At 36.3% G+C, this 19,656-nt stretch overlaps 1 protein-coding gene and 1 long non-coding RNA gene across 5 annotated transcripts; one reads left to right on the top strand and one right to left on the bottom strand.

Annotated features, from left to right (window-relative positions):
- On the bottom strand, positions 1-876 carry LOC139192229 (uncharacterized). The gene is made up of 2 exons (XR_011576220.1): positions 640-876; positions 1-512 (listed from the first exon to the last, which is right to left on the bottom strand). It is a non-coding gene; the product is annotated as an uncharacterized lncRNA (long non-coding RNA).
- Positions 877-1,776: 900 nt separating this feature from the next.
- On the top strand, positions 1,777-14,134 carry LOC103401966 (protein ALTERED SEED GERMINATION 2). 4 transcript variants are annotated; one of them, XM_070813571.1, is made up of 20 exons: positions 1,777-2,014; positions 2,127-2,195; positions 3,585-3,662; positions 4,148-4,282; positions 4,373-4,480; positions 4,628-4,756; positions 6,458-6,573; positions 6,667-6,784; positions 7,279-7,384; positions 7,650-7,795; positions 7,927-8,097; positions 8,198-8,308; positions 9,374-9,485; positions 10,341-10,693; positions 11,492-11,582; positions 12,113-12,208; positions 12,299-12,369; positions 12,466-12,593; positions 12,914-13,018; positions 13,766-14,134. In XM_070813571.1, the coding sequence occupies exons 1-19, from the start codon at positions 1,943-1,945 to the stop codon at positions 12,993-12,995; spliced, it is 2,292 nt and encodes a 763-aa protein (XP_070669672.1). In that variant the 5' UTR covers positions 1,777-1,942; the 3' UTR covers positions 12,996-13,018; positions 13,766-14,134. The 4 variants fall into 4 exon arrangements, 2 of the variants coding, with proteins under 2 accessions (XP_070669672.1, XP_070669671.1); XM_070813570.1 differs by having other exon boundaries at positions 1,784-2,014; positions 12,908-13,018; XR_011576009.1 differs by lacking the exon at positions 12,466-12,593 and having other exon boundaries at positions 1,784-2,014.
- Positions 14,135-19,656: the final 5,522 nt, after the last annotated feature.

The raw sequence follows: 19,656 nt of genomic DNA, 5'->3' as shown, positions 1-19,656 counted from the left end.
TAATTTTCAAGGAATATTGACGGACAATAATGTTCATGGGACTACATTTTATTCCTCTCAATATTTTATTACCTTTTAGCATCCTAAGAAATACTATAGTACATTACTTACACATTCAACTACAATGTATTGTTAATTAAACTACTATTTTATACTAAAATACGTAAAATTTAAAAACAATACATAAATGTAAAAGAAACCAAATACTTAAAAATCAAAGGCATCTACCTTCTCTGCGTGTGAGAGACTCTCTCTCTTTGTGAGAGTTTTTAAACTCACAGTGGTGTGAATGGTTTCCCTTCCGATCTACCTTGTTCTTCAACCCTAATAGCCGTAGATCTTACTAGACTATGCCTTCAGGTTTGACCTTCTCTTTCTTCTAACCCTTGTTATCCCATCCCCATGTTCCTTATCCACAATTCTGACATTGTCTTGTCATACACTTATTTCTCCACCCCTCGTACTTGCCTCCGTCCTTCATTTATCACATCTCAAATCGATCTGCAATTACCCTTCACCGAAATTTGTTTCGGTTAATCATTAGAAATTAGACAGGTAAGAAAATTTCTTGTTATGTACGTAGTTAAAAATGAATAAACCTCAATTTTAAGAAATCATATCTTCTACCAAGACATTTACCGACAAAATGTATGAAGAATTTCAGTCTTCACACAGGCTCGGGTGTCCACACCACCACCTTCTCTCTGCTTGCGTTTGTTATCAGTGTCACTCGTGGCAATCCCACTGGCTTCTTTCAATTGGTGACTGATCGAGATGTAGTGTTGTAGCAACGGTGGTAGCAGAATTCACGATTTTTCTTTCAATTTGTTTCTAGTTTTGGGCTTCAACATTGTTTGGCCTCTTGTTGTTTAGCTTGGAAGGTTCGCTTTTGCTTTGTGCTTACTTATATTTGGGCCTTTGTTGTGTAATTTTTTATTGTTGGTAATAAAACTTACCTTTGACCAAAATAAAAAATAAAAAATAAAAATCAAAGACACTTAAACATTATTAAAGAAAAAAAAATGTTAAATTACATTTTTGCAACCTCATATATCATCTTTAAAACGTTGGAATATCATACAAGGAGTTTACATTTTGTTGCAATATGCTACCCCCATTAAAAATTATGTTAAATAAATCGTTAAGTGATGACGTGACAAAATCCTAATTTTTAATGATGTGGAGCCAACTTTGCGCCATGTGGAAACAAAATATTTAAAATATATATATATATATATGTATATATATTTTTTTTTTCCCCTCTCTTCCTCATTTTGGCAGCTCACAGCTCTCATCTCTCGAATAGGTTGGGCGATTTGCAAATACAACAAAAGATTAACCTCATTAAGTCTCAAATTTTAATGCCCGTAACTCGCAGGTATACAAAAAAGATGACGGGTATCTAATTCGTAGAATCTCAAATTCATAACCTCTTTACTTAAAATCCAAATCTCCTGTGAACGGTCCATCCTCCGAGTTTCCAACACAGCATAAGCCTTGCCGCGTTGGGTCAATGGGTCCAGAAACCAGAACTCACGGAAACGACATGCCGTATCCCTGACCACACTTAGCGCTTCAAAACAATACATGACGATACGGCGGGTCCCACGTGTCCAGTTTCAACCATATCAATCACCGCCAATAGAAAGGAGATCAACGGCGGTTAAACATCCCCCAGACGTTTCACGGCCGTCGATCTCACTCCCAAACGACAGCATCATGCTGTAATCTTCTAGACAATAATAATATAAAAAACATTAGAAAATATATAAGGACATAAATTAATAAAATAAAATAAATTGTGTAGGAAACATTAGAAATTGGACGAGGAGGAGAATCAAGAAGCGCTTCTTCTTCTGCAAGCAGCTTACTGAAGATCATCGGACTGGTACACGATCGCGTTTCGGTTTTTGGTTTCGGGTTTTCGGCTCTTCTCTCTTCAATGGAAGGCGTCCCTTTTCACGACGGCAACATCCACGACTTGATTGCGAGACGATACGTCGATGTTCGGCACGTATGTTCTTCCTCTTTCCCTCTTTCGCGTTTTGGAAATTTCGGCTCGCAATTCGCATGGATTTTCTTGTTTTTGTGAAGATTGGGTGAATGATTTTGCGTGCTGTTTGCAGGATGCCAATCACAGGTTGCAGATGCACTCGTCGTTGGTGCGAAGGCTTTCTCAGGAAAGAGAATTGGAGGTTTGTTCGCTTCGGTTTTATTTTCGGCATTTCATTTCTTTTGCGGTTAATGTTTTCTTCTGCCCTAGTTTGTAGTAAATGTGAATTCTTGTGATATGAGGTGAAATATGTGATGATCTAAGAACATCTCCAAGGGAGTTAGCAATTGGGTAGCAAAGTCTAATTTGCAATGTCCCGTAGGAAAAACGCATCTCCAACGGGGGTAGCAACCCAATTAGCAAATTGAAAGAATTAGCTACTCACCTTGTAAAAGATCAATTGCTACTTCAAATTGGGTTCCGCAATATATTTAGTTAAAATTATTGTTTAGTCAAGAGTTTAGAACTAAAGTTTGTGCTCACAAGATAAAATAAAGTTAATATATTAATATTTTAAAGTGAAAGATCAAATTTGAAGAGTTCGTTGAAGAGACACATGTTTAAAGTAGCATAAAAGTACCAAATGAGTTAGCAAATGACACTTTTAAAAAAACTTTTTGCTAACTCCTTTGGAGATGCTCTAAGGCAATTGAAATTTGTTAGTTGTAATTATCCATTCTGGTTCTTCAGCTGTTACTTGTGTATTAACAGTTAGAGGGAACACGATTCAACCACAAACTAGTTAAACAACTGTAACTCCACTTCATTTGAAATATGATCAATTTTTCTTTCAGGATTTTGGTTTATGGACTAGGTTGAATTGAACTGCTAATTGGGCGAGACACTACCTCAATTGTACTCTGCTTAAGAGACTCACTTTAATTGTCTCGGGATGAGTTTGAGACTGTAATGGCACCAGGCAGCCTACTGAACTTAGGAGTGTTGTGTGTGGTGTTTTTTTTTTTGGGGGGGGGGGGGGGGGGGGAGGGAGGGGAGGGGGAGGGTTGACAACTGACAGCCAAACTTCTGCACATGGGCTGAAGTCATGATTTTTCAGTTTGTACGATTCAGAGCACCTAGTCGTCTTACTGAGAGGTTCATCATATCACATTGTCCCCCGATGCACTTTCAGCATGAGAGATATCGTGCCATAAATGTTTTAAAGTTTAAACACATGGAAATAGTGTAGACTGTGGTGTGTCATTTTGTTGAAACTTCATTCTTTGCATTTACGTGCATGAACAACTGTGGAACTCTGATTGGTACTTAAATTTCTTTGGTACATAGTATGATTTCTGTTGTTGAGCTTTCGGTGCGGAGCTATGGTTTGGAAGTACAAAAATTTGGCTGTTGCATATTCAATTTGAAGAGACTTGTCATAGTTTATCTTTTAGCTTATTTCCTATGTTTGCTTTTCTTCTTTGATGTAATTTGTGAAAAAAAATCCACTGAGTTAGAAATTGGTGATGTTTTATTTATAAATATGTTTACATTTCTATAATTATCATTTTATGATTCGCTCTCTCTACAGGGGCATCAAGGTTGTGTTAATTCCATTGCTTGGAATTCGAATGGCTCGCTTTTAATGTCTGGATCAGATGACACACGGGTATGTTAACTACTTAATTCCATGATATTACTTATAACATTTCCCAAATGATTTATAGTTAGCACAGGGATAGAACCACCATACATGAAGGGGATTGTAAAATTTTACGGAATATGATATTAGCATGGTGTCCAATATTATTCTACCTAGTTATGATGCAGAATCATCCTAGTGACTTGGATACATGTGTTAAATTCCATTGAGATAATATATCTGGTGGATCACATGTATTTCTTCATTGAGAATTGTTTTAACATTGCATACATTGCTCCCTATGTCACTACTTCTGCAAAGATGAAATATGGATGGGATATATGGTGCTTGAAGAGAAGTTAAGCATTCTTTTCCATTGGAATAGGCTTTTGTTGTTGAAGTCAAAAGCTTGGTAACTCTTCTTAAAGGGAAAGTGAAGATGTATATTAGTGAAATGCAGCTGTATATGTATTGCATCATGACCAAGTTGTTAATGCCTCCATATTCTGCAGATAAATATCTGGAGCTACTCTAGTCGGAAGCTTTTGCATTCTATAGAGACTGGGCACAGTGCGAACATATTTTGTACAAAATTTGTCCCTGAAACTTCTGATGAGCTTGTGGTCTCTGGAGCTGGAGATGCAGAAGTAATGTTTAAACATTTATAAACTGTGAATGTGAACACTCTATGCCTAGACTTTAAATACTGAACATAATTTAAACTTATCTTTTTGCAGGTTCGATTATTTAATTTGTCTCGTTTAAGTGGGAGAGGAACTGATGATAATACTATTTCTCCATCAGCTGTGTATCAATGCCATAGTAGAAGAGTAAAAAAGTTAGCTGTAAGATTCCAGATTGTACAGAAATTTCACGTCAAATTTTTGTGTAGTATCTATATTGACACAAGAAAAGAAAATTATGTTTTGGGTTGTTCTTGGTTTTATGAGTATCGAATTTGTCTCATAGTTTCCGCCTGCCTCTTATGGCAGGTTGAAGTTGGAAATCCCAATGTGGTATGGAGTGCAAGTGAAGATGGAACTTTGAGACAGCATGACTTCCGAGAGGGCACTTCTTGCCCACCTGCTGGATCCACTAATCAAGAATGTCGCAATGTTTTGGTAAGTAATTATGTTAATTAGATCTTAGTTCATCTAATTTAACATGAAAACATCAACTTGTCATGTTGTAAACTCAGATAGTAAAATTAGATGGAACTCTGAATGGGATTAGGGAATGTTAAACTGGGGTTTATTTGCATGAATAAAAAAAGTAATAGCAAGTCAAAAGTGCGAGTATCAGGACAGAGGGTGGAAAATATAAAGTATAAGAAAACCGGACTATTAAATTTGGAGATGAAAACACCTATTGGTTTTCTATGATAGTTTAGAAGGCATGCATTATATTTTTTGTGCCCTCAATAGGTTTCTGTAGGACTTTTTTTTATTGAATTTCAACAGTTAGATTAACGCTCTGGTCATGCTCACTTCATATGCCAAATTTTCGGTCATTCTAATAACTAACATTCCATATATATTATATTAGAATTAGGAAATTTTGACATTTTTATATTAGAAATCAAACCTTCTTACTGGAATAAGGCTACATCGAAGTGGCTTAAATTTGATAATTGGTCATCATCAGAAGAATTAAATCCAAGATTGCATCAACAAATTAAATTTGTTAAAAATTCATTCCGTGATATAAAATTCATTAGCTTTTTTCTTTTTATTTTGTAAGAAATAAAAATCATTAGTTTTGTGTCGTTAGTTGATCATGCTCCATATAACATTTTACTATGGTGATGATTTCTTGAAAATGAATATCCAACTAATGTTGTCAAGGAAATATGACACTTCATTATTTTGTGACAATTTCATCAAACTTTTAGATGTAAATTATTCCTTAGCATCTTGTCAAGCATCCACAGAAAAGGAAGTTATAATAATGAAGGTTAATGTTCTTAAGGAATTTCATCTTGAATTGATACTCGACCAGTAAATAAAGCCATTGACAAGCTGTAGAATCCAACTTTATCTATACTACTTGGTATTACAAATTTGCGACGAATGGATATGTATAAACTCCTGATGTGTCCTTGTAACTATGAAAAATAATGCAAGTTTCATCAATCATCACTTACTGCAAAATAGGACTTAGTATTATGTGTATATATTATTTGTGTAAAAACTAAACCTTATTTCCATATTTTCAATACATGATAGTAGCTATCTTTACCTGTCACCAGAGTAGGAATGTGAAATTGTTCTTTTGATTGTGAGGTTGTTTCTCAAATGTGCCACGTCCATGATTGATTGGTAATATGTCTGGGTTGATGAACTACTATTTAAAATCTTCATGTCAGTGAGTATTTGTTTTTTTTTCTCTCTTTCTAATACTCTCAAAATGTATTTACAATACAGTATTGATGAATTTTCTCCATTGAGACTCACATGGGAAGCCTAAATTAAGGAATCTTATTTGGGGCAAGTCTGAGTCAAAGAGCCCAATTAGTGGGCAACAGCTTGATCATTGAAAAAGTGCGCTCTGTTTTGTGGTCATTACTAAATATTGTACAATTTTCAAATTAATTGCTGTAGTTCTGTCCTTTGCGAGATATGCTCGAATCTTAATTGTAGTTCACCTCTTTGATGTAACCAGAGAGCTTTATCTGTCCACATTAAAATTGCCTTTAGCAAAAAAATTGTGTAGATTTGTTAGTATACCATTCTTTTGCAGCCTGGAACGTTAGGTGCTTTCTATTTACCTGTGTGTCCTAATACTTTGGAAATCATTGTTTTCAAATATATTCTTAATGGCAGCTTGACTTGCGGTGTGGAGCAAAGAAGTCACTTGCTGATCCCCCCAAGCAAAATTTTTCTTTAAAATCTTGTGATATCAGTTCCACTAGACCTCATTTACTCCTAGTTGGTGGGAGGTATTTTGTTGTTGTTGGTTCTTAATGCAATGACTTTGTTAACATCCCTGCCACTCTTCAATTTGAACTGATTCTTGTCGTGAATGTTTGCAGTGATGCATTTGCCCGTTTATATGATAGAAGGATGCTGCCACCACTGACATCCTGTCGGAAACGGACAGCTCCACCTCCTTGTGTTAACTATTTTTGTCCAATGCATCTCTCCGAACGTGTTAGTGCAAAGTTCTTAATTACTCAACTGCTTCCTGTCTTCATAAAAACTCAGATTCCTGTTTTTGTTTGGTAAAATATATGCTGGTTGTGCTAGCATCAAACTATTTGCTACAACTTTTGGATGCCTTGTACTTTCTTTTATGGATTATATTTTCAGTCAGTGATGTTACAGTTTTTAACATAAAAATTTATGTGGAACTTTTGCTCGGGCTTTTGTGGATATGATTTGGAAAACTGTTAGTGTTCAGTTGTAACTTCTTTTCTCTGACCCCTGAACATTTTGACTCTTTTAGTTGTTATTTACTCCTTTTTACTTTTGAAGGATAAACGTTTTCATGCTATCCTAATTATCTCCCCCCACCACATACAACCTGAGGGCAAGAAGAAACTGTTGACGGAAGTTTTGAATGTTTGATTTGTATGCCCAAGTTTAATGTATATACCAATTGGTTTATCAAATATATATTGAGGAAAGTATTTTTTTCTTTTCAGGGACGTGCTAGCTTGCATTTGACTCATGTTGCATTTAGTCCAGATGGAGAAGAGGTTCTACTTAGTTATAGTGGGGAGCACGTATATTTGATGAATGTAAATCATGGTATGTTAATTATCCTTCAAAATAATTTGCTTATGCAGTTAAATGATGTGATTTACGTAGCAAAGTTGTAGTTATAGGATAAAAATATTGTTGGTTAATTTATCATTGATTCAGATGAACGTCCAGTTATGCTTGGACTATTTATGACAAGTTGACAATAAAAATTTCTGATCTCACTTTGTTATTTTGTCATTTTTCTCTTCATCTGGTTGTATCATATTAGTACATTCCAGCTAAACAATATATATTGGTTTTGCAATTCCAGCTGGTGAGAGTGCTATGCAGTATACTTCTGGAGATGTTTTGAAACTAACCAGCTTCAGTCCTATACTCAATGGTGTCGAACTGCATCAACCAGCATCCAATGTGTTCAGAAATGGTCTTCCCAAAAGAGGCAACGTTGCTGCTAGGGTGTGCGTCTTTTCTTATTTAGTTGTACTTGCATCCTAGTCATTTTTATTTTGTCTGAAAGGAATTGGTAGTAGCTGGTATTCTTTAGCAAATCCATTTGTGGCTTATCTAATATAATATAGTTGTTTCAGTTTGAGAAGTGCAGGAATCTAATTGAAATTGCTGAGCGAGCCTTGGAGGAGGGGACAGATTATTTTTATGGCATTGAAGCGTGCAATGAGGTGTTGGATGGAAACGGTTGTGATATTGGGCCTACACTAAAGCATGATTGCCTTTGTATTCGTGCGGCATTGTTGCTTAAGGTATTTTTTATCATGTGAAGTTACTTGGTTGGAAACATATTCATTAGTTGAAGGGCACTTAACTCTTTCTTTCTTTTTTTCTTTTTTTCTTTTTTTCCAGCGCAAGTGGAAAAATGATGTTCATATGGCTATAAGAGATTGTTATAATGCTCGGAGGCTCATTAGCTCCTCTTACAGAGCTCATTACTATATGTCCAAAGCTTTGTCGCAGGTAAATTCTGTGGTGCTTCCTGCTGTTGACTATGATTTTGGTTTAGTCATACATTGCTGTCACTAAGTGTTGGGACTAATCCAGCCTCCTTTTACTATCTTCTCTGCAGTCATCTTGACTTTCCCAATTGGCCAAATTTCTTTTTTTTTTCCTTTTGTTACGTCTAGAGTCGTGTTATAGTCTTCTGTTGGACAGGACGGGTTGAGATTAAGAGGACCAAATTTTTACCAAGTTAATGTGTTCCAGAAGATGCAATATTGCAACAGAACCTTTTGTTTTTGAACAATGTGTTTAAACTTGTTGCCTTTTCCTATATAATCGGGATATCCTTGCCAGGATCATAAATCCGATTTTCAATATTTAACCTAATAAATTATTGGTCCCTAATATGCTTTGACAGCAAGTGCAATTTCCCAAATCATTTTTTTTTCATTTGGAGAGAGGGGAAGGGAGCGAACTGGAGTGACATAACCAATATTTATAAACACTAGTGTGATGGGAGTTACTGCAATATATTGAAAGTTGCACAGGAGACAAAATAGGGTGTGGTAGAGAGAAATGGGTCGATAGAAGTTGAGTTTAATTATTATAAAATACTAGATTAACCCTTGGTTTTTAAATCTGTGGTTATACTTTCTTTGAAAAGTTTCTTATACATGTTTAACATAGAAGGGGTATAATTGGCATGGTTCTTAGACTCTAAACTTTTGTTGGCTTGGGTTTATGATGATTTTTTTTTACTAAGACTAATATTAGTATTACAAAGTGACTCTTTTATAATCGAATAAATTTAATTAAACTTTCATTTGTTTTATTACTTCTTTCTTGATTTGCTCCATTACTGTTAATTTTTTTATTAAACTTTTTTTATTTATAATTTACTTAAGAAATCTGTCGTAGACTATTCACTTATGTTGTTCTCTTGAGGGCCTAAATTTTTCTCCTAACTGAGGAACTGTTTATTCGTTTATGACTGAAACAAGGAAATGCGATGAAATTATAAACTTGTACCTGTCTTTGTGTTTGTTAAGCATTTTTTGGTTGGTAATTGCTATTTCCTTGCAGTTGGCTAAACATAAAGAAGCTCTGGAATTTGCTATCGCAGCCCAATCTTTAGCTCCATCAAATTCTCAAGTAGCAGAACGATTGGAGCGTGTACAAAGGGATCTTGCTGCAGGTTTGTGATTTTCAGTGTTTTGTGTCTTGTGCATTCCCCTGGTCCCCAAATAGTTTTTCAATTGATCAGCTTCTAATTTTATTCAGCACAGTAGTGTTGATTTGACCATTTTAAGTAGACTAGGACTAAAACATCGTGCTTCCCTCTTAGCCTTGTTCCAGTTTTTTTTTAATAACTACAGCATACTGGAATGACAATAGTATTTTTTATTTATTTTTTAAATTCGATATATTGTATAATTTGTGGATGCATACATGAGTGTCTCTAGTTAGCACTGACATGGCGTCTTTGACATGCCAACTTCCAAAACCTCGATGTGAGAGTACCAAGTATATTTGACATTTTTTTCCTATCCTTTTTCATAGCATAAAGATAAATTTTAGTCGTTACTTGGGGAAACCATATTTGGCAAAATCAAAATAGACAAAATAAAAACTGTTGTAGTTTTCTTCACAGAAATCCTTAACAGTTAACACCTTGATTTCTTCATTTATTCTAAAATAATGTGAATGGGTGAGTTGATTTCTGCACACCCTATTTCACATCCTGCACACTCTTGCCATGTAATTGAACAAATCGATGGCGACTTGAGGGCCGGTGTGCAGCTTAGATCAGCACTTAGGAGCGATTCTTTGCGTTGCTTGGTTCAACTCAGTTAACTTTGTGAGGACTAATAATAGGATTAGTGACTTAAGAGATTCAATGTACTTCGGTGATGGTAGTTGGATTACTGAGCCAAAAATATCCTATAAAATGAATACGTTGTGAATTAACATGATTTGCAAAGATCAATTTATGGCATATTTTGTATTGATTCATTGTAATGCAGTTGTAATTGTTTGTTTTAATGTCTAGCTGAATCTGAAAGAAATAGTAAGCCAAATGATGGAGCACCCAGGTCTGAACCTCGAGGTGAAAGAGTTCTATCTCTGAGTGACATACTCTACCGATCAGAGGGTAATAGTGATGTTTCACAAGATGGTCCAAGATCTGAAAGAGAAGATTCTGATTATGATGAGGAACTAGAGCTGGACTTTGAAACGTCGATCTCAGGTGATGAAGAGCATGACATCGAGCCCAACATTGTACAAGGAAGCTTAAACTTGAGAATTCATCGAAGAAGTGATTCTGCTAGAGAAGTTGGTGGTGCAAACGGCCCATCTGGATCCCCTTCTTCGTCATCTCAAAATGAAAGAATACCATATCAGGTTGCTTTCATACTTATGATGTGAATCTTTGGTGTTTTCAGATTGATAACATACAATGGTGTTGTTGGCATTATCTTTTGCTATTGTGCTGATTTATATCTTATTGTGTTCCTACTTTGTTTACTTGTAGAGGATTGATTATGATTTCTTCTTTGATCTTTAGTGTAATTGGTCCAAGTATAGGTTCACTGTGTTGGATGGTATAAAAAAGTTGTTGACTTCTATGTGATTTGTTCTATACTTTATACCTCATTCTAGGTATTCATTGCCCAGCCACTGATTCTTTCTCTGCCCTTTTCTGTGATAAGTCTTCATACACCCTTTAATGAAGGATGCAAGAAGACAATTTCTCTTTTTAGGTTTAAGCACAAGCTTAGAAAATTAATGTAGAGGTTAATTATATGTTTAAATGTAATTATGATAACTTGGCGTCTTACTATTTAGGATTCCAATTATATGAGGAAATGTTGGAGAATGGGATTGCCTACATAAAATTAGAGTGGAAGTTGTTCTTAGTTTAGTTTTATTTCTATCTTAATATTCTCTGTTCTTTCTCTGTTTTATTTTTACAATAAGTCTGAGGTGCATTTTTGACTGTCATCAATCTAGGGTGTCTGTCACCCTTTGCTCAGAAAAGTCCATTTTTTTCATGCACTGATTCTTTTATTTTATTGGTTGAATTGCATTAACTTTGTGCTGGACCAAATTAGATCCTCTTTGTTTTTTTCCTTAGCGTCCATAAAATCTCTTTAATCTAATACATTCTTCTTTGTTTTTTTTTTTTAATTTAAATTTCAGCCTGAGGCAGTTATTGATATGAAACAGAGATATGTTGGCCATTGTAATGTTGGAACGGACATAAAACAGGCCAGCTTTCTTGGCCAGCGAGGTACATTTGTTTGGTGTAGATCTTACTTAAGAATACAATGCTATTGAGTCTTGATATTATTAGGACTTGGTCATTCTTGGTAATGAATGATAGTATTAAAGGTCAAATACCTGCATCTTTTCTATATTTATGTGCTGTGGTAGTGTGTGGTTACTTCCTTTAGATGAATCTACATAGCAGAGTTACCTCAATGCCTCATCATAAAAATGTACATGATATCCTCAATTATATTTGTGTGTTTGGGATCTGATCTTGGGCGCATTGATAATTTTGTCAGTTTCATGTCTTTTTTGTAATTCATCTTGCTTTAAAGAATATTTTTTCAAAATAATTAAAATTGCATTAATGCCCTGCATACTGACATTGTCATGTGCGAATGGTGATTATGTTTATTTATTTTAGTGGAACTTATGTGTGCACTTACCAGTTATACCATTTATCTCAAGTAAAAGAACAAGTTTGATTTTCAAACAGACTGGTTGTTGTCATAAATATTTCATGATCGTACTGTTATCTATATTGATTTGCAGGTGAATATGTTGCTAGCGGAAGTGATGATGGCAGATGGTTTGTCTGGGAGAAGCGAACTGGTAGACTGATAAAAATGCTTCAAGGAGATGAAGCTGGTATTGTTTTCCCCTGCCACGGAAAATAATGAGATTGCCAACTTCCTTTAGTAGTTTTATTTACTAACATATTTACGTTTCTCTCTGCAGTTGTGAACTGTGTACAGTGCCATCCGGTTGATTGTGTTGTGGCAACTAGTGGAATTGACAACACAATAAAAGTGGGTATTATGAAGTCAACCCTTTTCTTTCTTTTGGGTGGGCTGTGGTCTGGAATTACAAAATTATGTTTAATTTGTTTTGGTTCATTATTCTAGATTTGGACCCCCAGTGCCTCAGTCCCATCTATTGTGGCTGGTGGAGCCGCGGGACCAGAAAATGCTAACATTTCGGTAGTCATGGAATCCAATCAGCGCAGATTAAGCCATAATCGTGAGACTATCCTGTAAGACTTGTGAAAATGTCCGACTCTATATGATTATCCCATTTGTTACAAAGACTGAAAGTGCTTCTGCAATAACAATATAATTATAACAAACTTGTCTAACCCGAAATCCCCAAACTTAGTCTCAACATGATGCGTTAAATTCTGAATTTAATACGAGCATGTGCTGGGAAAAATGAATCCATGATTGTGCACACGGAATTTTAGATCTTCTAACTAGTCTATTTCTTGATTTCATTTCAGTTATATATGCACTGTTGGTTTCCTGTCTTTGAATCCTCTCTTCTTCCACTGACTAATGCCATATATGGTAGGTACAGCCGTTCTGAAATTTTGGAGCATTTTCGAATGCATGAGTTTGCTGAAGGAAGCTTGCACCCATTTGAGTGTGCCCAGAGCTGACAAAGCCTTATGGAAGTATGGAGGTAATGGTCATGTCTTACTGTCTTGTTCCTTTTTTCAAACTCCATTGTTTCTTGTTCTTCCTGCACTCCATTTAAATGATGGGTGATGAATCTTCTATATTTGGTATCCTGGGACTCACAGGCATCTACACATGCACAAGACTATATATGCACCCACACATTTAAACTTAAATCGATTAAACAATTGCCAAATTTTAGAATTAAACTTAAATTGATTCAAGGCATACAGCTATGGTTTGGTCATATTTGATTGACAAATTTTATATGTAAACTGTAAACTCAAAGTTTCACTAAAACTTATGCTTATTGTTGAATTTTGAAATTACTTACATTCAAGTAGAATTTTAATGGAAGTATAGGACAATCGTTTGTATGGCTTGCCTCAACTTTTGCCAATTGCCAAAAGGCATGACGATTTTGATTATACTCTTTGAAATTGAAGTGGTGTAATGGGTGATATAATGTCTTAGTTTATCCCAATAGTAAAATTGGTGTGACCATATTTTACTGCTGACTGTCAGTTTGTTAATTAGCAAAACGTTATAGTTATACAGACTATGCTCTCGTCGTGCTTCTTGGTTACTTCAGTAGTTTACAGGTTGTGCTATCTGCCCCTTTAAACCTACTTTAATACTAATACGTGACTGAAGCTTGCGATGTTTTTGTTTTGGACAGTGGAGGTGGAAGGTACTGATTTCATAACATGATACTTATGAGTCTAGTTCTGATTTTTATCTGTTATTACAGATGCATAATGGTAGATTGTAAACGAGGGGCAATCGGGTTTTTGTTTTCTGTAATGCCAGAAGTTGATCTGAGGCAACCGATATTGCTGTTGGCAGAAATCTTGTAAGTCATGCAAAACCATTATCAAATCCCTAAATTTGATGAAAACATAAGAGATGTTATTATCCGGTTCTCAACTGTAAAGTTGTACCAGCTGAAAGTTGTTTCTCCCCCTCTTCGTTTAGTTTTTGTGACTCTGTAGATAAGGAATGAGGATGTTATTTTTGTGTATTCGTTAGCTTTCCTTTCCGTGTACAGAATAGAAAGTGAAAGTTCCTCTATTGCCTTGTGAGTTGATACATATATAATTCCCTGCTGCCTTGCCTGCAACCGTTTTCATATGACATTAGGGCTTCATTTGGCAACTCGGACTGTACTGACTATTTCTATCGGATAAGATAAATAGTCATTGGATAGTATTGACTAAATTAATCGGGCGTTTGGTGCAGTATCGGATTAATGACCGTATTATTTATACTGTGTTTGGTATTATACCGGATAAGAGAAATCAAACTTAAAATAAAATTTAAAAAAAAAAGTGAAATCATCTTTTTTTTTCTCGCAGATCTCTCTGCACCCCCCCCCAAACCCAGTTTGATGATTACTGGAAAAGAAAAAGAATAGAAAAAAACAAAGTTGTCAAATGCAGGAAGAACCTAGCAGCCACAAAGTTGTCCCAAATCTCTCTGTCCCACCCCCAAATCGCCCAAATCCATCAACAAAATCAGGGAACAATTTAGCTAAAAACTCATAAAACATCTCCAGTCCTATAATTCTCTGCAATTCCTAGAGAAACCCAATTCGAAAAGTTAGGGTTTTGCAGCTCGAGTTATGAGAATTCTGCAGAAAGAAGGAGTTGGGTTGCTGGGAGCGGCGGAGGAGATGTGGAGGTTCGGGGGTCGGTGTTATTGGGGAAGGAAGGAGTGGCGGAGCAATGGGGGGACGAAGTGAGCAAGAGAGGGGGAGGATGAAGTGAGCGAGAGAGATGGACATTCTACCTGATTAAGTTATACAGAGGTTTTGGTTGGGATAAATAAGCGGGTGGGAGGTGTATAAAATGAGTGGGCCCGGATTAAATAATCCGGTGCTTATTTAATATGAAGCTCACCAAACATCTGTTTTGTACTATTAATATTATCCGGTGCTCTTATACGGTGTGCCAAACGAGGCCTAGATGTATTTGTCAATGCATTTTTTTTTTTTGGCCTTTTTGGATGCAACGATTGTGGAAGGTTTGGGTTAAGTCACACAATAGGTCAGTTCCTGTGGAAGTTAAATCTAAAATCTCACTTAACAAGTGAAAAAAGAATACCGCCTAGGTTGTAGTATTTTAGTGACCACCTTCGTTTTTCTGTATACGTCTTTTTCTTTCGTTATTTTCAGTTACAAAATACCTCATTTTTCTTTAGTGAGCAACTATCAAAATCTTTTGGCGAGGAATCACAAGTTTTAGTCAGGGCAATGTGGCCGTCTCTTTACTCGAGTTCGATATTAGAAGAAAATGAAAGTGGATGTATGATTACCTTTCTCTGTGTTGCTTCTTGTAGTTTATGAACCCTCGGGTGCCTGGTGTTTACCTACTTGGTCATTTTAAATTAAAAAAATGGTTTGTTTACATGGTAATTATAGATGCATTTTATTAGAAAAAGGTTTGGAGCATTAGTCCTTGGATTTTTGCGTAATTAACTAAAAACTCAAGTGAGTAGTGCTTCCTACAATGGTACTTTTGTGTAACTCCGTTAAACCTCGCATCTCTTATTTACCCCATAAAATGCTTTACATTTGGTGGAAATTGTAAGGAGTTACCCAAAACACCTTTGCTATACATTGTGACGAGTTCGTACACTGATACTTACAAATTATACAGATTCCGAATAATTTGAATTGCAAATTTCTATCTGACTTGAAATTTTGGTATGAAAATTTGAAACCTTGGTTTCGATCCAATCCACCCGAAAACCGCCCATGGTCTAAATTCAATTGGTTTTCCCCAAAACCGCAACCAAACTAATTGTAATTTAACGATTTGGTCTAGTTTGATTTTAACAGAAAGCCAAACCAAACCGATTTTAGACATTTGATTTTAACATCCTCATCTAGGCATTAGTCACACATCTTTCCACTTACAAACTGATACGAGAACTACATGTGTAAAAGTAAAACAACATAAATGAAAACATATGAATCGTCGGTCTGACTTTGATTAGCCGATTTACAAGTTCTCAAAACCAAAAAATGATGACAGTTTGTACGAATGAACTGATTAAACTCTTCCATGGTCAAAATCAGGGTAAATCAACTTATCCGGCTAGTATGAATGAACTAGTATATTTTACATTGAGGGGAGGGAGAGTTCGATTAAGCCACACAATGAACAACCTAATTTGATATCGAATTCGTCATCCATGAGATTCGAACCTAAGACCTCTTACTTACAAGTGAAGAGGAATACCATCAAACTCTAATACTGAGTGACAGTACGAATGAACTGGTTTAATCGGTCAATATGGAAGCAGCCGGTTTAGTGAGTGGGCAAAATGGTAGGACAAGATAAATAAGGGGCTAAAGTAGAAATTAGAAACAATTATCGCGCCAAATGAGTCGTTGATAAAACCTTGATAAAGCTCTTAATCTGCAACCGGCATATAAATACAGGGACCAGAGAGAGAGAGAGAGAGAGAGAGAGAGAGAGAGAGAGAGAGAGAGAGAGAGAGAGAGAGAGGCTTTCTCTCACCACAATCACCTACCAAACGCAATGCCCTAAAACCCCGAAAGCGTCCATTTTTCAGGCTCAGCTACGCAGCAGCAGAACCATACTCGCTCTTTCACCACCATTTTTGTTTCATCATATATTGTGAGTTTCTGAAGCCCTTTTATGGTGTTTTTAAGAGCTTATTTCTTATAACATTGGTGGGTTTGATTTTACTGTTTATTTTATAATTTCTATGAATGTTACTCTGCTGTTAAAACACTTGCCTTGATCTTTTCTTGTTCTCGGTTCTCGGTTTTAGATTATTGGGTTGTAATTAAATTCCCTCTTAATCTATATCTTTGGAAATTGCAGCAGCGAAATTGGATTTTGAAGCAATGATTCACAATTTTCCTGACGAAATCGTACATGATATCCTGCTTAGATTACCTCCTAAATCTCTGATCAGATGCACCTCGGTGTGCAAGCCATGGAATTCTATGATTAAAAAACCTAGCTTTATTCGCACTCACCTCCGCCGTGCATTCGATTTTAATAACCAGTTTGGCACTCACTTCCTGTTTCTCCACCGTGTTCCTAGCGCTGGTTATCGCAAGCCAAGAGAGGATCATTGCACTCACCTCCTGTTTGTCCACTGTGTTCCTAGCGCTGGTTATCGCAAGCCAAGAGAGGATCATTACACCTTGCATTATGACAACCATACTTTTGATGAGTATTGCAAGCTAGAATTTCCAATCGTTCCCACGTGGAATAAATTTCTTCGTGTTGTTGGCATTTGTAACGGGCTGGCCTTCCTTGCCGATGATAGAACGCGATTAGGTTATACCTTCATAATATGCAACCCGTCTATAAGAAAGTCAGTGACTTTCTTTCGATCCCGCATGCGAAGTTGTGGAACCTCCCGTACCTCAAGCCTTTGTTAATGGAGCTATTCATTGGAAGGCTGCGCAGTGTTTGACAACTGGTGGTTGTCAAATAGTCGTCATATTGGCATTCGATGTGGGTAATGAGTTATTTCGAGAGATAATGGTGCCAGAGTGTTTTAGACAGGTTGGATTGGACCGGCGACTGTCTGTTTCAGGTGACGGGAAGTCCATTGCTCTATTCAAGGAGTCTCGTAATTATTATCCGAAGGAGTCTTCTCTTGAAATATGGGTCATGAAAGAGTATTGCATGGAGGATTCATGGACCAAGTTGATAACTCTATGTTCCTCAGGTTCACGAAGAAGTCTACCCTACGAGCCATTATGTTTTAGGAAGAGCGGGGAAGTACTGTCCGTATGGAGAAATGATCAGAATTACAGGGATGAGATAGTTTCTCTGGACCTTGAATTATTAGGGTGATGTAGATTGGTTGCTGATTTTACATTTAAGTTCATGACATAAACTCATGAGATGGACGTAGAATAATAAGGCGATACTTCAAAAACCGCCAATTTTGGAAAATGAAAGGAGGACATACTAATTATGATAACTCCGAAATGTGTTATTTGCCATCTTGAGGAACTCTGCATTCTACAATGCTGTCTTTAAGAGTAGACCATGTAATATTTGCTTGACAGTAGCATGGTTGCCTTTTCAAATTATGAAAATTTTGGATATACCTGCATTGAACCTTGGTTATTGGACTCCGTTGCTGAAACTTAATTGTTAATGTCATTCCTCCGTCCTTGGTGCAGGTTTGAAATGCTGCTGATAACTTTCAAGAATTTTACGATTCCTGCAGCTGCGTAGTGCTAACTTTGCTGCTTGAAATGTTAAATTCTTCATAATATGGATACTTTGAATCGTTGATGAATTTGTACCTCTCTATTTGCTAGGAGATGAACCTGGGATTTGGTACCTTTCTAGCAATTGCTTTTCTTTCTTCTTCAGAAGTCTATGTAGTCACTCAACATCTAATATCTGCTGCTTAGTGGTCTTGCTTCTACCTTCAAGTTTCGACCAGAAAAAGGATATCGCTTGTATTACAACCCTGTATCTTGATGTCCTTTCTCGTGAAGCATACGCCCCTTTTAAATTTTTTTTTTTATAATCATTTTATAGGATTTCTCCGCACAAGTTATAAATTTTTCCTTTTATAAGATATATATTATAAATTGTTTCTTTTGATTATTAATTTTTATTCATAGTGATGAGGAGGTAATGTTTTGTGATAGTTTAGTACAACGATATATTTTACACTAAAGGGAGGGGGGAGTTCAGTTAAGTTACACAATGAGCAACCTAATTTGGTATCGAATCCGCCATTCATGAGATTCGAACCTAAGACCTCTCACTTATAAGTGAAGATAAATACCATCAGACTATGATACTGAGTGGCATGTTTTGTGATAGTTTAAAGATAGTAATAAAATAAATTTTTTTAGGTGAGGGTCCAAACCTTGTATAGGTTTATAAGGAGTTAGGTTTACTAAGGCCATCTCAAGTCAAGAGGCATAGGCCACATTTAGCCCTAACAGAGGTGTTTGTTTGCCCTCACTATCACTTGACTAGACTGAAGTAACTATTAGTCTAGTCTCGTGTTTCTTACCATGCGGGACAAAAGTTAAATGAGATTAACTGGGACTCACCTAGACTAAGGGTGTGGCTAGAGGTTCTTAGTGAGAGCCTAAGAAAACCATGGGACTAGCTAAGACCTTGGCTTTGTCTCTGCTCTCTTGCTAGCGTCCTCTCTTTGTTCTTTGTCCTCTCTCCTACTCTGGCCCCTCTTTGCACTGTCCTCTCTTCATGACATAATACCATCAGACCATCACCGCTCTCTTCCTCTCTCCTCGTCTTGCTCGACTGTAACCACCTGTTTGGACCCGAATATACACCATCGGCCCGTACAATCAAGATAGTTGAGTGAGCATAATTTCACACCGTTAGATGAAAAGTGGAGATAATTCATTTTATTATTATTAAAGGATAATGTTATGGTGTTTTATTATAATTATCTTTTAATAGTAATTTATTATGAAAGATAAGATATAAATTTCCAACTGGAAACATGGCAGCACAAGTCAAGCTGACTTGGGTGTTTTGGCGTGCGAATGTGTGGTGCAAACTGATTATTGTTTATTTAAAGTATGGTGGGGATCAGGATGCATGCATGGGTAAAGATTATGAAGAAGCCTAAATAGGATAGGATAAGATTGGA

The sequence above is a fragment of the Malus domestica genome, chromosome 15 (genome assembly GCF_042453785.1).
Source record: "Malus domestica chromosome 15, GDT2T_hap1".
Taxonomy (NCBI): Eukaryota; Viridiplantae; Streptophyta; class Magnoliopsida; order Rosales; family Rosaceae; genus Malus; species Malus domestica.
The sequence above is the reverse complement of the archived record's forward strand: the minus strand, read 5'-3'. Positions and strand labels throughout refer to the sequence as shown.

What these genes read in the sequence shown, in the direction of transcription:
- LOC103401966 (XM_070813570.1), top strand. Translation starts at nt 1,943, where the DNA reads ATGGAAGGCGTCCCTTTTCACGACGGCAACATCCACGACTTGATTGCG. An exon ending in CTGGAGCTGGAGATGCAGAA is followed by an intron (nt 4,283 to 4,372) that starts GTAATGTTTAAA and finishes ATCTTTTTGCAG; the next exon opens with GTTCGATTATTTAATTTGTC. An exon ending in GAATTGACAACACAATAAAA is followed by an intron (nt 12,370 to 12,465) that starts GTGGGTATTATG and finishes TCATTATTCTAG; the next exon opens with ATTTGGACCCCCAGTGCCTC.